The sequence below is a fragment of the Leptonotus elevatus genome, chromosome 8 (genome assembly GCF_054856555.1).
Source record: "Leptonotus elevatus isolate MCC_2025b chromosome 8, RoL_Lele_1.0, whole genome shotgun sequence".
Lineage (NCBI taxonomy): Eukaryota > Metazoa > Chordata > Actinopteri > Syngnathiformes > Syngnathidae > Leptonotus > Leptonotus elevatus.
Window position 1 is genome coordinate 15,050,632 of NC_141246.1, and position 12,803 is coordinate 15,063,434.

Here is a 12,803-nt window from a genome sequence, read left to right on the forward strand (position 1 = left end):
ACTCAATGTTTCACTGGGCACTGCGCAAGACAGATAATTCATGCATGTTTTTCCGTATGTGTGTCAAGGGTCTTAAGTCAGTTAAGTCAATGAAATCCACTTGCAGAAAAGTTGACTATTCATGTGCAATGCAAATTAGATGTGTGAGGACTTAACACATTTTAAAAGCTGCAAAACAGCTACGTAAAATGGATGGAAATTTTGTTCCTACTGTGATAGAGAAGAAAGATGAGCTTATATATTTTCGATATGATGCAGAGACAATAGTGAGTGAAAGAAGCATTTCTGCATCAGTGTATGGAGAGTATAATGTATTGCTTGAGCGCTGACAGAAATCATAACAGATGACAAAGATACAGAGTTGTGACAAATGGTTTTATTTGCCATTTCTAGGAAGGGCTTTGTCTATTCAGCTAGCAGAAATGATAACAACAACAACAACCACCATGATAAGAACAAAAACAACACAACTACTATTTATTGGGTTACAGCTACCATTATTATGATTATTATTATTAGGGCCCGACTGATATGGCTTTTTTGAAGCTGATGCTCATTTTTGGCAGATTTTTTTAAAATTAGATTCATTTAAAATTCTGTCCAATTATATGCATTTCTTTAAATAAAAAATATATTTACAAACACAAAACAATTTGCAAAAAATAAAAATGACTGTATAAAAAAAAACAAAGAAGTTAGGCCTGGTCCCTATTACACACAAATAGCGAGCATCAACTGTAAATACATTTAAAAAAAAGTTATTTTTCAGGTCCCAGAATGCATTGTGTGGCCCAATGCATTCATTTAATAATATAATTAATAATTTAATAAGATGTGTGTCATATTTAACACATTTATGCTGCACCATGTTCTCATTCTTATTTATTTTTTTAAACAAACCATGGCTTTAGGTTGTGTTTAAAATAGTGATATCCAGGTCAATTCTTTGGAGAACTTGCAATGTTTGTCAAAATTAACATTTACTTTGTTTTAAATGACAAGTCCATTGAATGACTTTATCAACAAATGTAATTATCAGTATTAAGGGATATAAGGAAAATAATAGTAAATGATGAGACCAGTGTTACTTTTGTACAATTGCTATAAATTGTTAGAAAACATAAAATTACAAATAATCAGCAAACATCAGCCGTTCGACCGATTTTTTTTGGACTGTTTGAAGGGCCATATCAGCCTATTTATTTGGCAAGCCGATTAATCAGTAGGGCCCTAATCGTCATTATTGTTTTTTAAATAACATAAAAGCATAACATGAACTGGAGATTGAAGAGCAAGGCTGCTTCCGCCTCTTCAAGTATCTTGTCGACTTCTTTCACCTACCACCTCCACCAATCTTGTTTCACTTAATGAGGAAACTGAAAGACATGCAAGGGGGAGGGTGTGTTATATAAGACAGGCAAAGACAGACAGAGAAGGACAAATAAGTACAGTAAGTCATGTGATTTTACTGACAAAAAAGAACACAGGAATTGAACATTGAATACAGTGGATACTTTTCTGTCAAATGGCACGGAAATAAATACAGTGGAACCTCGGCGTTTGAACGTCTCGGAACTCGTACAAATCGGACTCCGACCAAAAAATCGGAGTAAAGCAAGGTAAGCCGAACGTACCTTGAAAACGGGTAGCAGAGTGAAGCCGAGCAAAGCCGAGCAATGACGAATGCTAACATTGCGGTAGTTGAGACGATGCACTGCTCATTTCCAGTCAGATCGTGGATACTCCCGGAGGTGCTCCATACTCGCGAGTGCATTTCGATTTTTCCACGACAATTTTCTTTGCCATGGGCCCAAAAGAAAGACAACAGTGCCAGTGGCAGCAAAGAAAAACATACAGTGCTACGAACCACAGTGGAATTAGGAAGGAGATTATCGCGCCGCTGTTACTACTTCTGTAAATACTGGCACGAGGACCCCCCTTAGCTGTTCAACAACGTGCCTGACGTTAAACAACGCACGCAAGGACCGCTTAGTAGTCTAACAATATCCCCAATGTAAAATACACAAACTCAGCAGTGAACTAAAGTAAGCATTAACATAGCATTTATCATCCACTGATGCCATCACACCACAACAAAAAAGGTAAGGTATTTTGTATTGTTTCAATACTCGTATAGGGTGTAAATGTAAAAAAACATAAGTAGACATTAAAATGGGAATTTTCTGTTTTTGGAGCTTAGGAACGGATTAATTGCATTTACATTATTTGCTATGGGAAAAAAAGTTTCAGAGGTTGAACAATTCGGACTTTGAACACTTCGCAGGAACGAATTATGTTCAAACTCTGAGGTACCACTGTATAGAGGTCACACTGTGTTTAGGTTGAAAATGTATTGCAGATTGCATTGATCATTATTTGTTGAAGTATTCTTGTAGAAGATACAATGTAAAATAGTTGATTCTTTCACATAAAGGTGAAGACTATCAAATGCACATTTGATCACACATTTGATGATACTCAGCACTCCTGGTAGCACTTTTCCCAAAAGCACCACAATTGAAGATTTATTGACTTAAAACATCCCTTTCTGAAGCCATAGCTGAGCTTCCCTCGCTTGGTAAAAACAGTCATTAGACTTAAAAGTCCTTCTAGCGAGCTGGAACAAAGAGCTGTGGTAGTTTTTAAAGCAACATGTATCGAGAGGATTCAACCCCACTTGACTCAAAATTTGCAGTTATTTCATGTGTTTGCTTTTCTATGCTTTCAGTGCCAAGTACCTGTTTGGCCATACAGTGTTGACCTCTAATGCAAACTGCTTCAGTGAAGTCCTATTCAATTGAAAGGTCTCTCTTTTAATTAATTTACTTACAGTATGTTCCGGATTATATTCAGGAGGAACATTATGTGCAGAGCAAAACTTTGTCAACAATGTCAAAGCTGGCCCTTAGAGGGAAAGACCTTGGCTGTCAAATGTGGCGTGGAGGATCCTGCTTTGGCAACACCTTGGCAGCAGTGTCATTGATTAATGTGTGCCATTTCAATTGTGACTAACTGCATGCTCGTCCAAGCTTGATCAAATGACTGATCCATAAAATAAATTGTTGACTGTAGTTACCTGTAAGGGTATCCGTGATACTTGGACCTAAAAATGGAAAGCAGGAAGCTGAAGAAAAAGACGACCAGTCCAAGACCAACCAAGCAGATAACTGCAAAGGAATCACACAGGCACATTTAAAGATTTCTTGTAAAGTGAGAAGACTGAAAGAGCTGAACTGGACATTAGAAAAGCGCTTCATAAAATGTCCACATTTCATACATGAACAACAACAGGCTTCCCGAAAACTCAATGATTATGTTGTCTCAATTTTCATGTCCTGACTTCTTTCCCAACATCAGTCTGGCTTTTCTGCAGATTAACTTCTCATTTCCTTCCCGATTCAACTGCACAAAATTTGTCTTGTGTTTCTGTTTGCACCTTGTGTAGGCAAGGAAATATATCCATTCAAATCAAATTATTGCATAAATATATATATTGCAATCCTTTCGTTAGGGCTGTGCACTTTTGTATTTTTATTTTAAAACAACTAATTTAATAAATATTGTTTGGTCCAAAAGATACTTGCATAATTATAGTGTTTCAAAGAAATGTATTTATCTTAATATTTTTTTTACATTTCAACGTTTTCTTGTGTTGCACCAAAAAACAAATGATCGTCCTAATCGTGATTTCAATTATTAACAAATTAATCGTGATTAATATTTTTTTCATAATTGAGCAGCCCTACCTTTCATACTAACAATGTTGAGAAAGTAGTCAGACGAATATGTGCAATATAAATTCACATGTATGGTGTTCCACAGGGTTTAACTCTGGGGCCTCTGCTGTTTTCATTGTTTGTGCTGCTTCTGCGTTCCATCTTAGGAAAACAACGGTGATTGATTTAAAGTGCTCGATAAATAAAGAGTTGAGTGATGGGAGTTAGTGTTTAAGCTGCATGATTTGGCAAGTTGAGCAATTCTAGCTATCAAGCTAAAATAAAGGAACCACTGATGTATAGTATCTAACAAATATTTGCTGAATTAATTTCATGGATAATTACACGTGTGGCTAAGATATTTACAATTTAGTAAACAACTACAAGATTTGTGGTTCTCATAGTAATCCGTAATTGTCAGTTTGCTGCTGCATCAAGCAAATAAAACAACTATTGTGAAAAAAACAAAACAATTAAAATTGGATTAAGCACCAACATGATATTCCAACCTGGAGGGATAGTGGCGGTCATCTTTCACAAATCCCTACACTGACTCATTACTTACAGTATGTTAATTAAAAATCACAATATAATGACACGGACAAATGTAATTTTTCCCACAGGCATGGGCTAGCGAATATAAAGTCATCTGATTAAGAAGATAAATATAATGTACTCTTGTACAATAGAGACATAAGATGCCACAGCAGGATATTGTTTGTTGCTGCACTGCTTGTTACTATAAATGATGTATAAGATGTGTGTTAATGTTGTCTACATTATTCATCTTTGGAACAAACTGCACATTTTGATGTTGAACTACACACAAGAGAGCTCAATAAACCCAATATTAATATAATAATTCCTTATGTGCTTTCCATATATGGTAATTGACGGATTAGTCAACAGTGTGATTTTAGATGGACTTAGGTGGACATGCTTAACATTTGGGTGGAAATGGTGTGTGTGTGTGTGTGTGTGTGTGTGTGTGCGTGTGTGTGTGTGTGTTTTCGAACGAGGACAAACATTTGACTTTTGTATACATTATGTACATGGAAACATTGTTTCAAATTATTTCACTTGCCGATCCATCCAACACATATAGAGTATTTTGTACTGCTAGTCCTGTCTCTGACTGTCAACCACATTGATTTTGAACGGATCATTGAGTATGACATGGTTTATTTTATGTACGTAATACAGTATGTGAACCACTACAATACTATTGGCCAATACAATGATAATTCATTAAATTGTTCCTAAATCTACAAATAATCAATGTAATCAGCACAAATTTGTATGTATTTAGTATGTATTTCGTAGAGATGCAAGCAGCTCCAAGTCCGGTTGGAGAACATTCTATAAGCTTGACTTATTTTGGAAAAGTACGTCATTCTTCTTGGCACTGCAATGTTGGATGGAGGTGATCAGTTTACATCTATTTTCAGATGTCTTCAGAGTTTTTGTCTTCTCTTGTGTAAATCTTGGCTTTAGCTTCAAATTGTAAGCACAACAGTAAAGGTTTTCTCTGAGGACTTTATAGTTTCGATCTTTAAAGTTCTCACGTAGTATGCCACAACTTTCACAAATGATGATATTAATGAGATTACTGTGATCGCCTCTCCTCAAATGGCACCAAAATTGAAGCCAAATAATTTTCATTTTTCTTTCATCTCGCTTCTCTAGGTCAGAGAATAGCACTGATGCCTTTTGAAGAGAGAGAAAAAATCTAACAGGCTTTCATGTGCACTTTAAGACAAAAATGGACTCAGTGGAATGCTACTGGTTGTTGGTGCGTAAGGTTGGACAATCTGGTAGATAGGCATGTTGTTCATAGCGACCAATGGTTGTCAACTTGTGATGTCCTTTTACTTTATCTCCCAAATCTTTTTTTTTAGGGTGCCTCAATTCAAAATAATATTTGTTGCTCCTGTGTTTGAACGAACTGTCGGGGAAAAACTTGTCACTGACAGTGATGGTCAGGCCACTTGAATATTTAACTCAAAGCCAACTACAGTTTGACTATTTGTTGTAAAACCTTACTAATATGTATATACTCCTTATCTACTGTTCAACCAAATATCTACTATTGGTCTCCTTCATAGCTTTATGACTACTGAAATAGAATGAATGGATTAATCATGAAACGTGGGATGTGTTGTTAGACAGACTGTTGTGCTAATTCTCATGAGGTTTGTCTTGATGTTGACAGTGGCATGGGAGCTGTATATCAGACATGGGAAAAAATTACATTTTGGGGCACATCATAACACTGTGGCCATAGACAATCTGTAAATGCTACTCAAGTAATATTGATGTACACACGTTAACATAAGATAGTGAGCACAACATATACAGTAAGAGGCTTCTCAGAAAACATCTGTCATAGGGCTGGGTGATATGACCTCAAATCAATATCACGATAAATTGGGCAGTTTTGCCTCGATAACGATAAATGCACGATAAAAAGGTTGGACGTCTTTCTCTGGGTGGTTACGACGGTTTTCAGACACACTTTGCGCTGTTCGTGTTCTTTTGCTCAACATCGTCTTTGTGGAACCCAAAATATTTCCAAAGGAGAGATGTAGAATTTCTTTTCGGGACAAGCACAACAGGATCAACTTCGACTAACGTTACTTCCGCTGTGTCAGCCACTTTTTCATATTGACCACGCACCATTTCCTCGTCATCCGTGCCCCTTCTTGTTCAGACTGGATGGGTGGAGTCACGTGACTACACACAATGAACACGGTCTTAAAAGGGAATGAACATAGCCTACCAAGAACACACAGTCAAAACAGACAAAAATACTTTTATATTCTTTTTTTTATTAAAACACAGAATTTAGCGACATGGGCAAAATTACGTCGGTTATTGTAGAAAATTTCGGTAACGGTAAATTTTCGGTTAATCGCCCAGCCCTAATCTGTCGTATGACAGACTCCTGTTTTATTGACGACTAACTAATGACGGAAAATTTTGGGAAAAGTTTGATGGATTTTCGTCTGTCAATGTAATCATCAATCCGTCAATGTATTCGGCAAACCATCAAGGGCGGAATGCCCATTTTGCTGACAAATGACGAATGACGAATTGACGATTACAATGCAGTTCGGCTTAAAATATTGATGGATTGACGATGAGTGTTTGACGATTGACGGATGTTCAAAATGTATTGACGCACTCATCCCTGGTTTAAAGGGTATCTGGAGCGGCGTGGCTTAGTGGTCGTCTCCCAACCCAGAGGTTGTGGGTTCGATCCCATGCCACGTGGAAGTATCCTTGAGCAGATACTGAACCCCCAGTTGCTCCTGATGTCATCAGTAGGTGAATGAGTACTCGAAGGTGGAAAAGCGCTATATAAATGAACTACCATTTACCATTAGAGTAGTTGAAAATGTACGGATTTTGTCTATTCAGTAGAGCCCAGTGAGAGAAAAAGCTAATGAAGTATACTAACAAATGACTCAGAAAAGAATGTCACAGTCAGTGAATAACATTTATTTTATCCCCTTTATTTGATCCCCTCTAAGACATTTTGACCATTCACAAAATTTTACGAAGGGCAAACTGCATTTTAACGACTTATTAATGCGTATCCTCAGCTTCCACTTTTTTAGCCTTCTTACACATTACCTGCCAAGGACCACATAAGCAATGATGTGGTCATCAAGACAAAGGAAGAACAAAAAAAAAGAAGAAAAATCTGATCAGTAAAAGTAGTCTTTACTTACTTCTCCTTTTGCCAACATCTCCCTTGGAGGTAGCAGCTTCATTCAGCAGCACCATCCCCATTGTGATGGCAGCATCTGAGAAATGGTTGTCATGGAAACCATACACTCACACAGTGTTATATAGTATACTGCCCCAAGAAACTGGTGAAAATACAAGATTTCCAGATTTCCAAAACCACTGGTCACAGATACGGTTCCTGCTCACACTTACTCGATGTACACATAATAACAGTGATAACCGTACAAGATAAGGCAATCCAGTAAAAATGCCTAAACCTAAACATGCATAATAGTTAGTGGAATTAAAAATATTTATAAGTTCTTCTAAATATTCTAAATTCAAACAAAATACAGAACAAAACACACAAAAAAAATCTATACTTGTTCAACCAAATCTTTCTACTGCAAAGATGCCTATGAGATCATTTCAATTAAGTTGTTAATGTGATAAACAGACATAATAAAACTGGTAAGCATAGGCAAGCAAATATAGCGCTGCAGCAGGTGCGACCTTGTGCCGGTTATTTGCCGTGGGGACAAACACGATGACTCCGAGTGAATGGCATCATTAGCCACCACATACAGAAGCGCAAAGTGCAAGTACACACCAGTGCCAAGCAGACAGAAGTTGTCAAACATCCACAGAACTTCTACTTCAAACAAGTAAACAGAAACAGCAATCATTGAGGGTGGAATTTAGAATAAATGAAAGATGCCAAGGTTAGAAGAGGACAATCCTATCTTTGTACAATTTGGACGAGGAGGGAGCCTCCATGTGGAGAGAAGGTCTGATGACCAAGCTTTCATTCGGAGTAAACAAATATAGCTGACAGTATTTGGATGTTGTTTCAGACATAAAAAAGGTGGTGTGTGTGCTAGCAAATTAAGAAACAAACACAGCGTGGCAAATCAAATACATTTGCTGACCAAATAAGCTGTCGTACACCACACAGGGTGTTTAATTGATTTGCAATTTGCTGCATACTTGATGTATGCAGACAAACATATTGGCTAAAGGATACTCAGGAGAAGGATGATGTGAGACTCTGCCACAAACTGAGCCTGACTGCTGCCATGGATGTAACTCTGTAAGAGAAACACAGCGTGAGTGATAGTAAATAGTCAGGTTCAAAAAGAAAACATTGAACTTCTATCACCTTCATTCACTGTTTTGTCTTTATTTTAGGAAAAAAAACAACAACAATTGGTTCAGTCAGTGCCCTGCCATTGGCTGGCAACCAATTCAGGGTGTACCCTGCCTACTGCTCGAAGCCAGCTGGGATAGGCTCCAGTGCCCCCCGCCAAGCGGTTAAGAAAATGGATGGATGGTTCAGTCAGCTGACTTCATCACTGTAGAATATAGAATGCAATAATAAAGAATATAATATAATTTCTAAATGGTAAATACATCTCAATATTAAAAGTCTACCTTTTACATGTTACAACAGCCACACGAGGTATAAGGTTCTACTACTGACTTAACACTTGTGGGGGCTTAGTACTGGATAAACGCATCTTGAGAATTTCACTTAAGTAATGAAACCCATCTTTATCATTTGTTAAAGGTTGGGACACACTTCCTCATTCAAAGCATTTAAAAATACACTGAAACAAAAATGTGATAAATGATATATCCCCGTTTTGCACCACCATATAACTACTATCACGACAGGCAGAAAAATAAATGCAGTGGAAAGTGTATATTATCCAGTATATATTCAAAACTGATTGTGAAGCTTGTGAGCCATAAAGAATTCTTGCATGTACTGCGTAGGTGTAAAAGGGTGTTTTTTTTTTCTCTGAGTGGGCAGAGTTCAATGTAAACCTACACTTTAATATATTATCACATTCAAGATCTTGCTACCTAATGGAGACGCCCGCTGATTGTTGTGTGCTGATGCTGGACAGTTTCTTTATAAGTGCCTCACATTTATACAGCAAAAGTTCCAATGTGTACTCTGACAAATTGTCAATGCGCTGACCTTCATGCTGTAAACCTTGACAAAATGAGAACAAGCTGGGTGCACTGCAAAACACTTTGGTGTTTTTATAATTTTTTTTCTTTTGTATTGTTGTAATGTTTTTTAATTAACATTGTACAGAATTTAAAAACATTTAAATAGAGTATTGGCGGGTATCAAAGATGAAAAAAAGATGAAAAAAAGCAAAAAAAAGAATTTCTAGACTCTACCACACTCTCTAGAATTTAAAGGAAGACCATAGTTTGGACATTACTACAAGATGGAAAGCAGAGGGTAATCTCACAATATGGGTGGAAGAACGGGACAGAAAGCAAAGCTCTCATTCCTGGAGGGAATACAGGTAGACAAACTTGATTTGATTCCTTTATACTGCAGCAGAGAAAACGAAGTACTAATTATCAGACAGTTCGCTTGAGGTCCTGTCTGTTTTCACATAATTTAGGATTGGTCCGCTGTGACTTCATTTTGAAGATGTGTCCATGGCCTCCTGGAGGCTGTTTTAAAGTTTAAAATATTGTACCACTACAATTTATAAGAACTTAATTGTACAAAAGGAGCTAAATGAGTAGACTGATGTTGTACACTAGACGTTATGAAGACTGAAATGTCAAATTGATATCTCAGTTGAAAATTGGTCAAAGTGGTTTATCTATAATGCAACTTAATAATAACGTGCCCATAGCGGGTGCATGTCTTCAAGCTTAATCACGAAGAAGAGAATTAATATCGACCCCGGAGCGCATGATATACAGTATTTCCTGATTAAATGTTAGCTGAGTGATGGATCCTTCCTTGTTGCTTGGTCTATTATTGTTTGTAGGGCTATTTATGTTATGTTTTTGTTTGAAAAAAAAAAACAATTAAAAAAACATGAAAAGACCATGTTATATATTTTTTTATGTTGCATTTTATTATAAATATATTTAATCAAAATAATTGTTGTTATTAATTTCCAGACCACTGAGCGCACCTGAATGTAAGTAGCACCCACTAAATTTAAAGAAGCTGCAGGTGTCCAAATTGTAACATGGGATATTTACACACACAGATGTTACACAAATTTTTTTTTGTTTTGTTTGCCTCTAATTAACACACGTTTAAATCACCCTTCCACAGCAGTTTTTCTCAGTACGCCCACCTTCATTCTCATGAACGTGTACAACCGAGAGTGGGTAAAAATACTGAAAGCATGATGCTGGTTAGCCCGTAAAAATCCATAAATTGCCCACATCAAGCTACATGCAGAGTTCAAAGTGTGTGAATAATGTAGTGGCTTATAGTCCGGAAAATACGGTATTATATTATTATATTTTTTTTACATTGAAATCTTATACTAGTCACATGCTAATACTGGTCAGTGCCCAAATACAGAGTCACTAACAGTGCAAAAGTCAGACTAAAATAAAAATGGGTGTGTTGCGTCAGGGTGGCCATACCTACGAGGCAAAACCTAAGCCAACCAAGTCATGCAAGTGACTTGCTATGATAAGAGCTGAAGCATAATTGGTTAAACTGTATTTATATATATATTTTTAGTAGCAATAGAAATTAAAAACAAAACAAAGGGAAGCCGTATCGCCAAGTGCTCTTGGTAGAGTTAAATCCAGGGTGGAAAGAATTCCAGGTCCAGGCACTCCGCTGGATACTCTAAATGTAAAAATCCTTAATGATATGGCTTAAAATATAGAAACACATCAATAGGTATCGGCTCACCAGCATTCATCAGGTGTTGGCTGAGAAATCACAAGGATCTTTCTCAGTGGACCAACTCAAGTACCCAATAATGATTTCTTGCTTCATAAAGGGCTAGAAAAACTTCAATCATAACTTAATTGCTGTCAATCTATACGTGATGGAGAAAAGGCAGAAAGACAGACAAAGCGGTAGTCTTTGGAAATGAGAAAACGGATGAATGGACGTCTGATAGTCCTTTAAACCTCTACAGATTATTAGCACCCTGGTTTACAGCACATCTAACGTCCGTTTCTCCACTCGACTGCCCCAGTGTTTATTTCTTTTCCTATCAGACATGGATGAGGATGGAGAGATGAATAGAAGATGACAAAGGAGGAGTAAAAGGGCGGACAGATATTTCTTGCTTCGCTGGAGGGAAATTAAGAATGTTTGCACTTGAAAGCAGACATAAAAACGACAAAGGCTCAGGCCTAAAGCTGATACTTTTGTCTTCCCCACAGACAGTGTTGTCTTGCACAAGATGGAGCTTTTGAATTGTTATCAAGATGCCTTCCTTACTCATCAGCCAACAAAGCAACCCTTCATTAGCACAAGAACAAAAGGTAGTTTCTGGTGGCACGACAAGAGAGGTTTGGAAGTTGCTGTTTGATTCTTCCATTAATAAGCCGTGGAGTTGCGATTCAATTGTTTAAATAGCATGATATGTTCTGTAATGAGTAAAGATAATTAGTTTTCCAAATATAATGCGGGTGCTGAGTGCTTTTTCAATGTTTCGAGGAAATAAAAAAGACAACTGCTGAGCCAGAAATCTCAATGTATCCTGACTTAAAAATGTTCGTCCTCAATAAATTGCAATGTTGAAGAACTCTTACTACTCCAAGAAACATGAGTTTAACTGAGCTATGCGGGTCTCTTTTTTTTTATGTCATAAAAAAACTGTAGTCTAAATTTACGCAGCTATTACTAAGCTTCTTGAGTACATGCACTCAATTGACCTTACCGTGGCACGGCCCTCTCCGCTCACCAAATGTGACGAGCAGCACCCTCCGACATTTACCGGTCAGGTGCATCCACAGTAATGGCAGAGTTCCTTGTGATTTCTTGGTCAGGTATTTTCAGGACGCCTATATTTCTCTTCAAAGCAAGCACAGCGGCTTTAAATTTTTCGTGAAGGGTATCTTTACTCCCTCACCATGCAATTTTGCCCAAATACAAAAGAAGTACACGTCGCCGCCTGCTGCCACTGAAGTCAGAAAACGACAGCGTGGCGTCACTCACTTCGACCGATTGTCAGCAAAACCGACGTAAATTCGCCACATTCGCAAACATTCAACACTCAGTGAGATTCCAGCTTTATCGCCGTTCAGATTCGTAAAAAGGCAGATAATCGGTCTATTCCTATTTTTAATTCAGTAACACAAATTTACACAATTTAAATGTTTAAAATGAAGTACTGAACCGAAGAAACGAAAAATTAAACTAAAATATTTTGAGTTAGAGGTCTATGAAGATTTCCAATATAAATGTATTATGAATCTTTGCTACCATACTCCACCAATGTTTCACACAAACAAGTATTGAATATAGGGCCTTAAACGAAGAGCAGCGCTTGGAATGAAAAATTTCTCAATCCAGGGTTAGGCACTTCCAATTAATCTGATGGATTAGAATGCAGG

General features: G+C 37.2%; 1 protein-coding gene across 1 annotated transcript in view; it reads right to left on the minus strand.

Annotated features, from left to right (window-relative positions):
- Positions 1 to 356: 356 nt before the first annotated feature.
- The window catches only part of tusc3 (tumor suppressor candidate 3), a 46,295-nt gene continuing 33,848 nt past the window's right edge, over positions 357 to 12,803 (minus strand). The window contains exons 7-10 of the mRNA XM_086083606.1: positions 8,473 to 8,536; positions 7,451 to 7,525; positions 3,077 to 3,167; positions 357 to 1,376 (exon numbers count right to left, since the gene is read on the minus strand). Of these exons, the coding sequence (XP_085939732.1) occupies positions 1,361 to 1,376; positions 3,077 to 3,167; positions 7,451 to 7,525; positions 8,473 to 8,536 (246 nt within the window). The 3' untranslated portion in view covers positions 357 to 1,360. The remainder of the gene's footprint in view (positions 1,377 to 3,076; positions 3,168 to 7,450; positions 7,526 to 8,472; positions 8,537 to 12,803) is intronic.